Raw genomic sequence first — 18409 nt, forward strand, 5'->3', positions numbered from 1 at the left:
GCACAACATTGATCGCCTAAATTGGTGTCTTCACCACCAGAACTGGAACATTGGGAATTGACAAAATGTGCTATTTTCAAAAAAAGTCAGGATTTGTGTAAAATCAGATGACCCACGAAATCGTGTACTTAGAGGTCGAGGAAGACAAGCAAGAACGAAAACTGTCAGATCTGTTCAGAAATACACAAGGGAAAGTGTAATGTTCTGGAGAGGAATTGTAATCCGTAATAAAACTCCTTTAATTTTCATCCAATCAACTTTAATTGCTCACAATTATGTTGATAACCTGTAGTCAGGCTCTGGAGAGGTGCAACAGGAGAAAATTTAATTTTATTGCATGATATTGGACCTTTACATACCATTAGAGTGACTACAGGCATCATTGAAGCAGAAGGTATCCCTTGTTTCGAGTGGCCTGCTTGCTCACCCGAGCTTAACCCTATAGAGTGTTTGTGGGATATGCTGAAAAGAAAAACTAGTGCTCGCCGGGATAATCCACAAAACACCGCATGGCTAGTACAAGCTGCTCTTAAAGGATGGAGCAACCTACCACAACAAAATGTTGATAATTTGATTAGGAGCGTGCCCACGCAAACTAAAGCTTGCATAAGGACTAGATGTGATACTGACTACCAAAAAATACAAAAAAAAAACAATTTAAACATTATTCGTTTTACATTGAAATTTTGTATGCTATTGACTTTAAAACAACTATTTTCAATTTGTTTGTTAAATACTTTATTGTTTATTTAATTGTTATGCATTTGTTATTAAATCGCTTTAAAATAAATATTGTTTGACTTCATGTGTTCGTTTTTCTAAATTCGCACGAAATAGTAAGAAATATCAGATGATTCCATATAAGTTTGGGTGTGTGTATACTCCCCTACATACAATGACCGATGAAATTATTTTCTCCTTACATATTTTTTTAACCATAACACTTCTGCGTAACTGAATGAAAATAATTTTCAATTACAAGCTCATTTGAATTTCTTTTTCACGATCTGCTAAAGGAATATGGACTTTCATAAAGAAATATAGTTCAATAAAATATGTTGTGGTAATTATTGAACTAATATAGTAATAATTGATACACAGGAGAAACGACGAGGTTAGCGAATTGAATGAGGGGTATGATATCTATTATAAGGTTTGTGTAAAGCCAAAAACTGTCATGGTTGGGACATGTCCAGTGTCCAGAGTCAAGAAGATGCAAAAACAACTACGGCCAGACGAGCGACAATTTACAGCGCTGTAAGAGCAGTAAAATGAAGCGAAAAAAGGGTCCCACGGTGAGTGTAGTGGATGGCCAGACAACAGTATATAGAGGTTCCACAGTAAAACCACTCCTCTGTCGGCGCTTTGATCTCAAGAAGTAATACCGGCATTACGCAATTGGTAATTCACCAGTGGTGGATGCGGGTTTTCCCTGTTAAAATCCGTACGTTTCTATGTAACTAGCAATGCGAGAGTGGGGCAAAAGCGACTAAGAACACTGCGTGGTCGCCATGCGCGACTACAGATTTTCTTCCAAATTTTCGGAGAGTAGTTCTACTGTGTGCTCTTTATACTGTGGTCAGACTGAGCTTTATACCATATTCCACGAATATACGACTGTTTTGGATTATCTCGACAACGAATATTTTACTGTGCAAAATAAGAAGAACGAAAGTAAATTGCAAATTACGTTGTAGTTTATTGGAACAATTGTTAGAGCAATTTACTTTCGTACGTCTTATGTTGCACACTAAAATATTCGTTGTCGCGATAATCCAAAACAGTCGCAGGTATATTCGTGGAATAGAGTATAAAATATCGCGCAGCAACATAGCAACATACGATAGGACCCATTTTTCGAGCTTCATTTTACTGCTCTTACAGCGCTGTAATTGTCACTTGTGTGGCTTAGGCTAAGAAAATATTATAACGGATGCCGATAGGAAGTGGGAAAAATGAAGGCTCAGAACGAGATGGTTGTGTGACGTGGAAGACAACCTGAAAACCATGAATATAAGATAATGGAGAAGGGCAAGAAGAAATCTGAATGGAAGGACATAGCCAGACATGCAAATACCCATATAGTGATTTGATGCCAAAAGAAGGACGCCAAGATATCTATAAGGGTGGAGCGCTGTTATATGGGGAATAATGAAATAACAATTTTCACAAACGCGGGCTGCGGGATCGATGCTACTGTGGGAAAGGATTCGAAAAGTTAATTGTCATTTTTTTATATTTTCACTCTAAAAACTGCCCCAACGTGATTTTAATTTTGAAATTATAAAAAAATTTTTTTTTGCCTTTTTACATACGCGGGATGCGGTATCAATGCGCTTTTAGGATACGAACCGAAAACTTCAATAACACTTCTTTCTATTTCTATTAGAATAACTACCCCGGCGCTACTGAAATTGGTCTATTTTGAATTTGCAGGCCAATCCTCGACCTAACGGTGCAAAGAAACAGTTATAACCTGTCACACGAGTGGACCTTCACTCTCCCATTACAGTTCAATTCTAAGTAGGTATTAATTATTCACTATCTATTCAGTACTGTTTCGATAATCGGTTGGTTTAGTACCGTTTTCTTTAGCTTCAAAGCTTAATCGTCAAAGTTTAGTATTGTGACAAATTTTGTGTGAATTCGTTTACTGTTGTTATAAACAACTATGGCATTACTCCGGAGTGAAGTATCTTGTCCAATATTTGGTTCTGGCAGTGAGCTCCCTAAAAATGTGTTACCTACGTTTAAAGATATAATGAAGTTGTTTATATTGTTATCTCAAAGCTATAAAAGACAGTATAAAAACTGTGTGCGGAAAACCAGTGAAATTGTGACGGAAAGAGTAGAGGAGATGTGACGCAAAGCTTCAATACCAATCGTAGAACACAAAACAATATTATATAGAATTATAGTTTACCACGATAAGTATAAAACATTATTGAAACCTTATAAAGGCAGGAAGGACGAAGACGGTTACAAAGCGAAGCTGTTCAAGTTTGGTGAGGATAGCAAGAAATTATTTGATATTGCTACTTGCAAATTTTTAGAGTTCACAGATTGCAACTGTCCTAGAAACCGAAAAATTCCACTACCAGAACGAAATTTCTTAATCGACCAACGAACTGACCGTAAAATGATGATTGGTAGTTTATATCGTGAAACGACCAAAAAAAATGAGATGAATTTACATAGATTACACCAACAAAAGCAACGTGAAGAACAAAGAGCCTTGCAAATAGAGGTGGAATCTATTCCTAGTACTTCTAAATCACCTACAACTTTAAAGGCACGATCGAATGTTCAGCAGACAGATACATTAAAGAAAAGTGATGAAATTGAGGACTTCCAATCGCAATCTCTTATTTTCACTACTTCACTCACAATGACTGATGTCACATTTCCGGTTGTTGCCAGAACATTAGATCGTTATGGGGTTTCAAATCGTGCTGGTGCTGTAATCATTTCTGCAGCTTTCCAAGACATTGGTCTTATTACAGAGAGCGATTCATCACGGGTTATAGACCGAAGCAGAGTTCGAAGAGCTCGTTCTAAAGCTAGGGCTACTATCTCAGATGAACCTACAATTTTTGATACTGACACTATCGGATTATTTTACGATGGTAGAAAGGATAAAACGTTAATACACGAAGATGGTCGTAGAAGAGTGACTCAGGAGGAGCATATTACCATATTGAAAGAACCGGACTCTGAATACCTAGGCCATATTTCTTTGAAAACTGGTGACGCCAAAACGATTTGTAACTCTATTCTGACATTCCTTTCCTCCAAGTCTATCGATGCAAATCAAATAATGGCTATTGGTTGTGATGGGACTGCTGTTAACACAGGAATCAAACGTGGCGTTATTCGTTTATTAGAAATCAAGTTTCAACGTCCACTCCAATGGCTCATATGCCAATTTCACGCTAATGAACTGACGTTGCGTCATCTTTTTCAACATCTAGATGGCACAACAAGTGGACCAAAAGGTTTCATAGGTGCCATTGGCAAGGCTGTTACTAACTGTGAAGTATTACCAGTTGTTCCGTTCGATGCAATTCAATGTGCGTTGCCCGATATTACCAAATCGACACAAGAGTTAAGCACCGATCAACTATATCTACTGCAAATATGTCAGTATATCAATAGTGGACATTGTGATGCAAGTTTTGCGAAAAGAAATCCTGGTAAACTAGTTCACTCTAGATGGTTGACAATGGCAAACCGGATTTTGAGATTATACGTCTCAAGTCAAAGTCCGTCAGAAAACCTAATCATATTAAGCACATTTATTTTAACGGTGTATGCTCCTATGTGGTTCAAGATCAAGACTGAGCCAATTTGTATTTTTGGTGCCAAACATTTACATGATACAATAAAATTGTCACGCTGTTTGCCAAACCATTTGAAGGATGTTATTGACCCAGTTATACAAAGAAATGCATTCTTTGGCCATTCAGAGAATATACTACTAAGAATGTTAGCCGGCAACAGACAGTACGTCAGAGAACTTGCACTCCGCCGAATATTGAAGATCAGAGAGACATCAGAGATCGGAGTCTTCCGTATTTTCCAGGTACCTACCTCAAATATGGATGCTGATGATTATATCGATCTGATAGATTGGAAAACCAAGACAGAACCTCCACTTACGAAGAGTATTAATACCGAAATAATATCTCAGGCAATCATAGAGCCACAGCTTGTGGAAAATGAAATCCTGAGAAATATCAGAAAAATTCCGTGTCACACACAATCCACTGAAAGGTGTGTCAAATTAGTTTCAGAAGCAAGTGCTGCCGTCTGTGGGTCACAGAGGAGAGGAGACGGATTCATTAAGAATAAGCTCAAATCATGCCTTTTGATGCCTAAGTTTGATACTAAGAGAGACTATAGTTCATAGCGATTTTAATGTTATTCTTCAATTTGTAAGTATATATATTTTTTATTTTATATTTACTATTTATTCTTTTTTACTCATATTATAGTTCTAATAGCTCTAATAAATGAATAAAAAACATCATCGTTGACTCTATCAAATTAAAAAAAAATTTAAGAGATTCTAAAATTTCAATCGCAGTGGGGCACTTTTTAGACTGAAAATACGAAAAAATGTCATTTAAGTTTTTCATTCGAAAATGGCAGACGCATCAATTCCGCACCCCGCAAAAATAAAATTCGAAAAAATAAATTTGCGCTCCACCCTAAATCTATAACTGATACACTAAGATTTAAATATTTTAAATCTGAATATTACACAAGAACGGTGACTTTTATAGTTGTAGAAAATATAGTTAACAATGATTTTTTGGTATCGATCTAATAGGAAACACACGATTAAGGATGAAGGAAACTTTCGTGAGGTTCGAGAAGGAAGCAGAAAAGATGTGGCTCCAAATCAACGAAAACAAGACGAAATATATGTATATGAGCCGCAATAACCAAAGCAGAGACAGAATCGGTCAGAACATCAAGATCGATGACTTTAACTTTGAGCGCGTTAGAGAATTCAAGTATCTTGGAACAACAATAACTGAAGACAATAGCGGATCACAAGAAATTAACAACAAGATACAGGCCGGCAACAGATGTCTATTTGCCCTCCAAATCCTTATAAAATCGAAACAACTAACAAGACGTACGAAGATACAAGTCTATAAACCAATCATACGCCCCGTTGTGATGTACGGAAGCGAAAAGTGGACGATAACAAAGGCAAACGAAGAGAGACTACGTATTTGGGAAAGAAAAGTCCTAAGGAAGATATTTGGCCCTGTGCTGAATGAAGCATCATGATAATATAGGATAAGAACTAACAAACAGCTCGAATAACTTTACCCAGACGCCAACATCATAAAAGAAATAAAGTTCAGAAGACTCCAATGGGCAGGACACCTCAGAAGACATTCTGACCAAAGAACAATAAGACTGGTGTGGGAGGAAGTAGTTCCAACTGGAAGGAGACTACGCGGACGCCTTCGACTCTGGTGGCGAGATAATATAGCAGGAGACCTAAACACTATGGGCGTGGAGAATTGAATGGAGGTTGCTCAAGACAGAAAACAGTGGAGGCATGTTGTCGAGTCGGCTAGAACCCACGAAGGGTTGTAACACCACGGAGTAAGTAAATATGAAAGGATTTTTGGGAGCCAGTTAAAAAATTGGGTATCTGTTTTGGATTGAATTATTATTTTCAATCACCGGACAGGTAAAGATCAAAGCCTCTGAGAAGTTGATTTGGTTAGTGAAGTTTTATACTGGATGGGTGATCAGAGCGATAATTAGTTGTCACTAAAAAGAAAAGGTCCATTATTCTGAGATATTCGCAGTGCTGTATAAAATTTAAAGGTACAAAATGCACAGAGGTGGAGCATATAAGAAGAAAGATGCAGTTAGATCGGAATACGACAGTGGTGGTGAAGGGAATTGCAGAAAGACAAATAGAGGACTAAGTGAGAATGAAGAGATTTTTAAAAAGAAAAAATTAACAAAAAGGTCACTGAGGAAGAACAGCCCCCAAAATGAGGATATACTTAAAATGATGTATGAACTTTAAAGAACAAAAGGAGCCATACGGATTGTATTAAAAGACAAAAATTAAAAAACTGGAACTTTTCAGCTATTTGATTTATTTTTCTATTGTATATTATACACTGCGAGGCATAAGTTAAGGATATAGAAAATGTATGCTCATTTTCATAGTTGACTTTTTCGTGAAAGGATTAACGGATTTCTCTAATTTTTTTTATTATTTTAGATATTTCTTTAGTATTTACATAGTTGTGGAAATATTTACTCAAACTTCTTTTTTGTACTTATACCGGATGGAAGAAAAGAAATGCTTTTCTTGTGTTAGGTCTCAAACACCCTGCAGAGAGGACGAGGTACAAATCTGAGTACAGATCGTAACCATATTGTAGTCTTATGTTTTGTGAACATTATGTTTTTTGAATATCTCTGATATCTTTATAAACAAAGAAAATATGTGGTTTTACTCCCTAACATGTGTTTTAAGTGAAACAAAACTAAATAAACAATAAAAATAACAGTAAAACAGTAAACAGTAACAGTAAAACAGTAAATATAACAACTCTTTAAAAACAGAAAGGCACATAACGTAAACAGTTCTTATCTACACCTATAGTCCGTTCGCTATAACTTTTCCCATGTGGTACGATTAATTTTCAATCAAATTAAGTCAAAACAGAAAGTTAAACGTTCGCCGATGTGTGTAGTATATAGTATACAGTATACAAAATGTATATATACACATCGACGTTCGTTTCAATTTATGTTTTGACTTAATTTGATTGAAAATGAATCATACCGCATGGGAAAAGTTATAGCGGACGGACTTTATAAGAGTTATTTGTCGACCAGGTAAGCGGTATGCACGGCACAGCGCAACGTAAGAGAGACGAGATTGTTTAATGAAGGCTCTTTGTGATGTTTTGGGGTGGAATTTTCCTGAAATAATACGAATTTGGTGTCTACGTGGAGGCTCTTTAAATATCGAGGGGTACATTACACATATACTTTTTCTTTGAAACTTTGAGGAAGGAAACACTCGTTTCCTTTCTCACTATATATAGCAAATAATTTCATCTTAGTGGTATGATAAGACATGGCATTCTTACATATCGCAGTCGTCAGTTAAAACACATAATATTATTAAAAAGTAAAACCGCCCTCTTTGTTTTTAAAGATATCAGAGAAATTAAAAAAAATAAAAGGTTCACAAAATATAAGACTACAACATAGCATACATGTCATGGTAATCTTTTGTTCGTGGATCGAGGCAGACGGCCAGAATTTTAGAGGTTCAGAGAGAATCAAATATGGGCTCTCTGAAAAGACTCTAACAGGAGTTGAAACTACGTAATTAGAGCCTTTTTGGCACTCTTCGATCCAACTAAATAAAACTGCTCTTGTTTCGGTTCACAGCGAAATGATTATTTATTATTTTTATTAGTTCTACTCCTATTCTGAGTATTGGGAACTAATCTTTGTTGGAATTTTACCGTACTGGACAGGCGAGTAGTGAGATGCAACTTGATAGCTCTCCCTCGACCTTCTGTGCTCCGGCGATTCGTTGGCTTTTAGCAAATTCGTTGGCAAATTTTAGAAGCCACGAATGGTGTAACCAGAAGATTAGTTACCTGATAAAGTTTTGTTTTTGATATTGTTAATATTAAAAGTAAAACTTTCGTTAGTAAATCAAGAATTATTGATGAATTTAAACAAACAGTTTTATTTCTCGGAATTCATTATTTTTTTATTATCCGGTAACTATTAAGGTTTTATTATCTAAGGTAACTTATCCGGTTTTTCACCGGTTAATACATTAAAAAGAAAAAACCGGTTATAACCGTGACAAAAAAACAACCGGCAAAATCGGTTATTGCGAAGTAAAAAAGCCGGTTTTAGGTTATAACCCAAGTAGCACAATAAAAACATTTTGGTTTTATTTAAGGTTTATAAAGGTTTTATTGTGGTAAATAAAAAGATAATGGTTTTAAAGTTACCTTGTAGATATACTACCAGAACTTTAAAACTGTTAAGCATTTGTCACTAGTTTTAAAGTATCTAATAAGAGTATCAAATAAAACTAATTAATCTTAATAGATAATTTGTCTTATTGTAGTTTTAAAATGGTTTATTCTCAGTTCACTTTAAAACTAATCAGTTTTATGAAGAACTTCCGGACTGTTTGGTTTTATTAGATTCTAGTTTGTTACCTTTTAGTTTTATTGCAGTTTTAAAGATTTTCCTAATAGGACTAATCAAACCTATTATTAAAACTACCTGATCTCAAGACTATTATGTCAGTAAAACATATGCCTTAAAACTATTTTTTTAGTTTTCTTTAAAGTTGCTTTCTTAAAAGCAATTAGTAGGCTATATTAAAACCAAACGCTCTTAACTGAATCAATTTGGTTATCGTAAAGACTAAACTATGTTTCTTGTTAGAAATAATAAAACTAAACTCATCTCCCCTTCTTTCATGTCCAAAATGGTCGGCCATTTGTTTTAGAGCGAAACAGTGGTATAGTGTGTTCTAAAAGGTGGAAGTACAGTTAGTATGGAAGAAATAGGTCGCAAGTACTTAAAATATAAACGGAATGGTCATTTTAAAAGAAAAATACAACACACACAGCACTACGACGCCTCGATTTTAGGTTAGATTCACATTAAAACCGAGTGGCATTATTGACAGCAGCATTAAAACTAAACGGTTTTAATTCCAAGGCAAACTTGCTTTTATGTAGGATATATGCTATTGGAAAGGTATAAAATAAAACCATTTGATCTTAACAATTCCGTGTCGAGAGACCAAATAGTTTTATTTGGATTTCGGCCATATTGCTCTCTGGAGATGCTGAAAGCCATGAGAGATTACAATATAAGGCTTATATAAAAATTATAAATAAGCGACTTAAAGACATAAATTCGATTTATTTTAACATTAAAACATTAAAATTGTAGATACAATTATTTTTCTTTCAAATTAATATTTTTCGGATTTAAATTTTTTTATTATTTTTATTTTTTTAATCGCCAAAAGTCAGAAATTTTAGGGCGCGTGAGTTATTTAGACCTATTTTTGTTAATATTATCAATAAAGTTGGGTGCGCAAGTGTTTTTCTACCTTGACAGTCCGAAATAACCAAGTGCTTTTTAATATTTTATGGTTACAAATACATACCTATCATAACACGTGTGAAAATTTGCTGGCCTATATAGAGTATATGGGTTTAAAGAATCATTTATTATGGTAAATTGTCTTTAACCCGGCACCTGCCACGTGGCTTTGCAAGGCGCCAACTGCCACGTGGGGTGCTCACAGCACCCCTTAAACATTTTCTGTGATCTACTTGTTTAAAAAACAAAATAATGTGTTGAGTAACACAAGAATATAAAAAAACATATTTATTAACTTATTAGCTACTAATATGTTATAAAAGTTAAAAAAACAAAATGAAAAAGGTGTTATTAGCAAATTAGCAAGTACCAAGGCATAATAAATGAAGTCAAGTAAAATATCTAAAAAAATTAAGATTTAGTGAATACAGAGTGTCTATATTAATAATTTAAATCAGTTATTTGAATAAGAAATGTAAATTTGACCTGTTTATCAAAAATACAAAAAAAAATTTAAAACTTTAAGTGCCAGACGATGACGGCCCAATTCGACTTTAGAGCTACAAGTTCAGAATGACACTAAATAACTACTTCAAACACTAACACATCTATGCTATATAATATTATAGAAAGCTACTATGACGTATAAATAGCTCGGTTACCAAACTTGAAATACCAAATATTTGATAAAAATGTGTTATGGGGTGCTAGTAGCACCCCACGTGGCAGGTGCCGGGTTAAGAGTCTCCATTTAAGAAACCTTTTTAAGTTTACTATAAAACTGCCTGCATTTAAAGTGTCTTTTAACAAGGTTTTAAAAACACCTTCACAGCTGCTTTAAAACCAGTTGCTTAAGAAAACAAAGTTTTAAGAAGGTTTTTATTTTTGGTTTTATTGACCTCTTTCAGAGTGGGCCCTTTTATGCTGAAAGCGGTTTTATTGCAACCTTAAAGTTTACTTAAAAACCAAATGGTTTTAATGTTAGTTTTATTCTACAGTTTTAAAGCATCCTAAAAAGACTTAATAAACCCGTTCGGTGCTACTTTTTCCATCCCTAACTAACTTATGCCTCGCAGTCTACCTCCACCTCCCACTTTCTATCATAAAATTTAATCATTTTTTCTAAATCTTTTTAGTTAAAGTTGGGCTAATTATTTGCCTTATATTTTTTTGCCTTGTCTATTACATAAAGTGTATTTAGGTAAAAGCATCTTCATAGAATACATAAAGCAACATTAACAACATTAAAAAGCTTTTAACCTTTTACTTTATAAAACCGCCGCACATAAAGTTACTTCCAAGAAATACCAAAACATTCATACGCTATAGGAAGTTTAACAATTCCATTGACTTTCGCCGAACCAAATAGCTTAGGGTGAAATATATCTTGCATGTTCTGTACTTGATTTGACAGAATTAGCAGGTGAGTTGTTTCAAAGGATTTCTCTTTACATTCACTTTCCTGTAGACTGTAGAGTCTGGCTCTTAGAAATTATGTTATATCTACGTTGTAAATAGATCTAAAGATGAGGGTGGAGAGTTCATTTCCCGTGTGCTTTACTTTATGTCTACAATAAAATATGTAGTATAAGAGAGGTTTGAAATTCAATTTTTAAAATTTTCAAAGAAATACAAATTATATTTATTATAAACTATATGAATTAGTGAATAGAATTAACAATACTAACACATCAAATACTAACGAATATCAACATATCAAAAAAATTCCATGGTAAGAGGAAGTGAAAATAAAATGCGAAAAAAAGATTTTTATAAGACAGAACAAAACAAACAAAACAGACCTACAACCACTATAAACGAATCAGAAACGAATACTTTAATCAGAAAAATAAAAGAGATGAGCGAACTAATACAATGAAACACATTTAAAATCTCTATTTGCTAAAGATGATGATAAGTAACCACCAATAACTGAAGTAACGACAGACGAAGAAAAAAACATTGATCAAAAATAGGTAAAGGAAGCATTAAGAAAATTAAAAAATAGAAAATCACCACGAGAAGACAGAACATTGACTGATCTCTTAAAGTATACAAGACAAGATTTGACCAACTATTAAAACTAATCCAAAAAATAATAAAACAAGAATACCACAAAACTGTGCAGAAGAACAACAAAGTTTTAGGTCCGGAAGTTTTAGGAATATTTATGTTTCGTGGACCTTAATACGGTATTTAACAGGGTCAAATTAAAAGATGTGATCCATTTATTGTATGCAAGAGAGTTTCCTCTAGTAATCGCAAATACCTCCGACCGAAAATACCTACCAGAATAACTCAATACGAGAGAAAGTAGAAGAAAAGCTAATTGAAAATGGCAATGGGATAAGATAGGCAGATTCACTGAGTCCTCTATTGTTCAACGTGATCACGGATAAAATAATAAAAAAAAAGTTTTTTTTCCATAATCATCACTACGATGATGATTATTACAATCTGGTCATAATTGACCAATGAGCAATTTTAATTTAACCTAAATTACTATTGTTCTTTAAAATTAAGAGCTTACCCCATAGCGTCTTTTATCTAATCTAACACTAAGATAGTGCACTATTCTAACATACACACGCGCACAAGCACTATGCTCTGCTTTTCACCATCACCTATCACTCAAACTAGTTCAAAAGGCTTTGTCCTCGTCAATCTTCTAGTTTGCCATGTGGTATCGAGGAGCTGGATTGCCTTAATTTTCTCGTGCTTATTAAGTCTTTGCTCGTGACTTCCTGCCATCTTCTTGATGATTATATCCACAGTTTCCATTCCTAGGTCCTTATGGAGATCACTGTTTGTCACATACCAAGAAGCATCTAAAATATTTCTTAGTATTTTGTTCTGGGATCTTTTTATTATTGTTATATTACTTGGTCTAGTACACCCCCATAGTGGGCATCCATAAGTCCATACAGGTCTCAATATTGTCTGTAGAGTAATAACTTATTATGCATCGACAATGTGGAGTTTCTTTTAATTAGCCAATACATTTTTTTATATCTTATATTTAGTTCTTCCATTTTTTTCTTAACGTGCACCTTCCAGCGTAATTTTGCATCTAATGTTATACCCAAATACTTAGCAGTATCTGCATATGGTACTTGGATATTGTTGATTATAACTGGTAGGTATATATTGTATTTTTTTGTTGGTGAAATTAACATGGACAGATTTAGTTTCATTTAGCCTGATTCTCCATTCTTGTGTCCATTTATGGATTTGGTTAACTGCTATTTGGACCTTGTTGATCGCCTCTTCACTGGTCGTGACTACTACTTGAATAGCTGTATCATTAGCAAAGGTGGCAACAGTGTTATCTTCCAGTGTAGGTATATCACACGTGTATAGTAGGTATAGGACCGGACCCAACACACTGCCTTGTGGAACACCTGCTCTAATTTCTTTTAAGTCTGAAAAACAGCCTTTTTGCTTAATTCTAAAATATACTTCTGCGGGTGAATACATAAAACAAACTTGGGTAAGTCCATTTGAATAAAGGAGGCCGTTGTACCCCCCACGGCGACAGGACTATTAACATTTTGTTCAAAATTATCTCAGTTACAGTTCTTTTTTAAAACATTTTTGCTACGGCGTACAGATTCTTGGTAAACCTAAGTTTTTGCTTTTCCCCCTACATGGTGGTATATGGAAAAGCCAGGGCTTATGAGTTACATACTTTTTTGTATCTTTCTTGGGGTCTCAAAATTGATATTTTCGGAAACATGTTATTCGTATGAATTTTAGAGGTCAAATCTATGAAGACCGGACTATATGTTCATATAGTTGAAATACAATAATCTAAATTAAAAAATATTAAATTACCAAATATCCATTTGCGTTGTAGTGCCCTTTCAATCGTGTCAAAGAAGCTTTCTCTTCTTTGTTAGATTGTATCCAGGCCTGTATCCATCCAATGAAATCAAGGGAGTGGAAAAAAACAAAAAAAGCTATTATTAAGATAGCAATGACGCAGAGGATAGCTACAGCGAGTTGTACGTTGCCCATCTGAAAAAAAAAAGATAAGATTTAGTCATATGTAAGAGTGAAATATAAAAAAGGCAATTACTCTAAAGCAATTAATTGCACTAAATTTTGCATACTATACATATTACCTTCAGTATTGTTTCGACTATATCTAATCTCATAAAAGCCGTAAGTGACAAGGCACGCAGTCTATCCGGTATGGTTTATATTTCTCGATATACATTTATAAACATTGAATGACGTTTAACCGTTATCCGGGTAACACATTTAAAAAAAATACTAGATTTGTTTTGAAAGGTGTATTTTAAAATACCCTAAAAAGGGTTACAAGACAAAATATTTTCGGATTAAGAAATCCATCATCAGTGTTCTAAAAGCCCTAAAATTAAGTAAAACCTAATTAACCTTTCAACAGCTAGCGTTACCATACGGTAACGATTACAAGGTTGTACATCAAGCGCCGCCATATATTTTTGAAGTTAGAAATTTGAACTCTGCGAGAGGGGATCCTTACTACATACGTATCGCTACTCGTTAGTACTAATTCGACGTTCGCAGCGGCTTGTTGTGCGTATCGAACGATCGTTAAAAATGACTTTGTTTGCAAATCATGGATTATGGCGACCTTCGATTACAGTAACCCACATAACAATGATGTTCGTATCATGTTCTAAGCATATACTACCAACATTCGTCGGAGTATATTCTTTTTAGTACAAGCATAGCATGTACCTTAAAAAACATTCTAAATTTCATGTTCTTTGCATATACTTTAAAGTATATTCTCGTACCGAATATACTGAGTACATTCGTGTACGAAGTAACTCGGAATATTCGTAAAAGTTTATTCTTAGAATATACCTTTATCGAATATTCGTAGCACATACGTATAAGTACAATCTTAACATCTACTTATAAGTAGATACTGTTAAAATATCCTAAAAATAATATGTATGTATAGGAAGTATCATGATACTTGTTATTTATAGTATCATCGGAAGTATAATATTAGCCTTATAGATTATCAACTTCGTTATATTTTAGAATAATTAATAAAAATTTATGTATGTAGGTAGTATTGGACGAATTTCATTTCAAAATTGTTGTAAGGTAAAATAGTTTAAACATTAATTGTATTAACGTTTATTATTAAAAATTCGTGTTCATAATTGAAATAATTTTACCATTTCGAGTTTATCACGAGTATTTTTACATCGTTGGAATTTTAATTTAGGTACATTCAATTCAATACGGGAGGCTGTGATACGGGCCATTCCAGAACCAAAGCATGCCAAAATCCACAACCAAATTCTTTGGTGTTGCCAACCATCGAGTAAGCTTCTTCCGCCAACCTTAAAGATTCTCACTTTTATACAAAAATTCCCTTCTGTTTAAAAAATCTGAGAAGATATGTTTAATTATTTTCAAATATTTTGATTGTTTTTAATATTGAATAATTTGGACTGGAACAAAAATTCCCTTTTGAGTTAACTTTTCCCTTTATCACCTTTTATGTTAAAAATTCCCGCAAAAAGTGAAATTTTCCTCCGTTTGGCAACACTCACCGGTGCACCGGTCACCGGTTGTTATTCCACTTCCACAATACATATCCCCCTAAATCCGTCTTGTCTAATTCTGACCATTTCTTACCTGAATGGATCAGGGTAGGAAACAACGGTAAAATATATTAAATCTAAAATATGTATCTATGCAGTGTGCCAGTGTGGCAGTGTTAAGGATGAAGACGAATGATAATAAAGTATGTACTAGTAATAATCTATTTTGGTAACTCAATATTATTTAATAAATACATATAAGTAAGTACATAGGTATAAGTATATAAATTTTAGTTACTCATGCATAGTTTAGTTTAGCTAAATATTATAATATGTTTATATAGATAACTAAAATTTATAAATATGTACTTACTTTTTAAGTAATATTGCAGAATATAGATACTAACTACATTCTCATTTGCCATTAAAATATGAAAATATAATAGGTATTTGGTAGAACCAGTAGAACCTAAGATGAGATTAGGTGATGTTGAAAAATAATGCTGAAAACATACTTCTGAGCAATACAGCACTTGATAGCAATTTCTTAGAATATCCTTAAAAATATATTCTTCTAATACAAAGATGTGCAGTAGTACATTCTAAGTATATAAATAGAAGGTTTATAGCACTTCCTTGGAATATACTAAAAAGTACGTTCTTAGTATAAACTAAAAAGATGTGCGGTAGTACGTTCTAAGTATAAAAATAGAAGGTTTATAGCACGTCCTTGGAATATTCTAAAAAGTATATTCTTAGTATATACTGAAAAGAAGTGCGGTAGTACATTCTAAGTATATACATAGAACGTTTAAGTACTGTAATGTAGTATATACTCAGTATGTGCTCTGCACATTAGCAAAGGTAATTACGCATATTCTTAGTATATACTTTTTCTGAAAAGTATGTTCTATGAATCTACTAAGAACATGAAATTGTTATGTGGGAAGTAACTTTCAAACTCCTCCGTTTACTTTTATTTGTTTATAATACGTACAAATTATAGGTAAAAGTGTACTTTATAGGATGGCCAATAATAATGTGTGCTAGTTTATTTTCAAATAATTAGTTAGGTTCGTTTTTTCGCCTGTTACCATATGGTAACGCTAGCTGTTTATGGGAGTCAATTAAAAGATTGCGTGATTTTTTTCCAGGAGAGGTTTTACCTTGGAAGAAGCTCTGCAAATGGTGTATGAAGATGACTTAGATGTTTAAGATATATTTATAGAACCTCCAGAGGCAAACGTTCTGACCGATGAAGATTCAGGCGACGAAGAGGAGGGGAGTTTAGTCGATAATCTTAGTGGTCAACAATTATTAACTGGAGCAGAACTCAGAAAGAACCAAGCTATAAATGAAGAGCCAGACGAGTCTGTTCAAGATAATGAAGGTCCGTATACCAGACCAGGACAGGAAAAAATCACTTGGATAAAGAAGGGCGATATAATTCCAAATAAAAAAGCTTTTCCCGAACCTGATTACTCCAGATTTGAAAATCTAACAGATGTAGAAATTTTTGAGCAGTTTATTGATCAAGAAACTGTTGACTTACTTGTTGAGCAGTCTATAAAATATGCTATCTTTTTAATGTCCATGAACCTAGCAGAGCAAGGTTAGCAGAATGGAATCAGACAAAGTGCATAATTAGGTGCTAATTAGGTGCTAATTAAGTACCCCAATCGCGAACTTAGTCCTCATTTTTTAAAAAAATTATGACGTATTCTGCCAGGTACATATGAATTCAGCAGAGCACAACCATAAAAAACATCAAATCGAAAAGTGACCAAGCTTATAATTGAGTACTAATTAGGTGCTAATTTAGTACCCCAATCGCGAATTTAGTGCTCCTTTTTTTAAAAAATTATGACGTGTTCTGCCAGGTACATATGAACTCAGCAGAGCACAACCATAAAAAACATCAAATCGAAAAGTGACCAAGCTTATAATTAAGTACTAATTAGGTGCTAATTTAGTACCCCAATCGCGAATTTAGTGCTCCTTTTTTTTAAATTATGTGTTCTGCCAGGTACATATGAACTCAGCAGAGCACAACCATAAAAAACATCAAATCGAAAAGTGACCAAGCTTATAATTAAGTACTAATTAGGTGCTAATTTAGTACCCCAATCGCGAATTTAGTGCTCCTTTAGTTTTTAAGATATGACATGTTCTGCCAGGTACATATGAACTCAGCAGAGCACAACCATAAAAAACATCAAATCGAAAAGTGACCAAGCTTATAATTAAGCACTAATTAGGTACTAATTTAGTACCCCAAACGTGAATTTAGAGCTCCTTTTATTTCTTGCTTTTATACCGTCATATGTACAGTTTTGTAGTGCGGTTATCGAGATACACTACATTATGTCTTTTCTAGATCTTATTAATAATTGCTTTTATTGCAGGTGTTTTTCCAGCACTTGGGTTTCTAGAAAATATCATTCACCTCTATGCATGCGTTTTGAGTAGAATCAAAATAATGTAGACTTTTTCTGTAGCAGTCGAACTAGTCCAGTTTATTGAGGTTCTATAACTAGATAATTGTTATTGACAATGTATTTCATTTTTATATTTTTTACACTTCTAGGCTTTATAATCTAGAATTTTACATAACACGACACACAATTGAGGATTCTGAATTTTAAAATACTTGTAGACGAAAAAAAATATGAGTTCTTTAATCCGAAATCTCGAAATTTGAAATTTGAGATCCTGAAATCTTTTATCCAAGAATGTGGAACCTCAGACTTGTAATATATGGATTAATAAATGCAGAACTAAGCATTATAGTAGATAGAGTTGAGGAATTCAAATTCCTCAAGCCTGGGATTCCCGCGTTGCAAATAATAATTATTTAATTGCTAATGTCTATGCTGACTGGCGCTTTTAGAGGGTTTCGCTGTCCTTGAATTTCCCTAAACGGTCAGTTGAAAGCTTACAACAGTAGTCATCGAATGTCCAAAATCCGCGCATAAAATGACTGGTCCCGGAAGACCTCGGGTGATAGACCGCGAAGAAATAACGGAAAAACTGTTGCTTTACAAATCGGAAATTATTCTCTTAGGAGATAAAGTTTTATCGAAAAATGATCATTTGTGGGAGAAAATTTCGGAAGAACTTGGTGGGAAAAAAACCGCGAAATCTTTACATTCATACGTGTCCTGTAATAAAGATGGGATTCGGGATTTGATGAATGGCCGCGAAAAATC

General features: G+C 33.9%; 1 protein-coding gene across 1 annotated transcript in view; it reads right to left on the reverse strand.

The window, feature by feature from the left end:
* Positions 1-18409, reverse strand: part of LOC114333100 (synaptotagmin-12) — a 175515-nt gene that overhangs the window by 108220 nt on the left and 48886 nt on the right. The window contains exon 2 of the mRNA XM_028282931.2: positions 13483-13665. Coding sequence (XP_028138732.2) covers positions 13483-13665 — 183 coding nt within the window. The remainder of the gene's footprint in view (positions 1-13482; positions 13666-18409) is intronic.

The sequence above is a fragment of the Diabrotica virgifera genome, chromosome 1 (genome assembly GCF_917563875.1).
Source record: "Diabrotica virgifera virgifera chromosome 1, PGI_DIABVI_V3a".
Taxonomy (NCBI): domain Eukaryota; kingdom Metazoa; phylum Arthropoda; class Insecta; order Coleoptera; family Chrysomelidae; genus Diabrotica; species Diabrotica virgifera.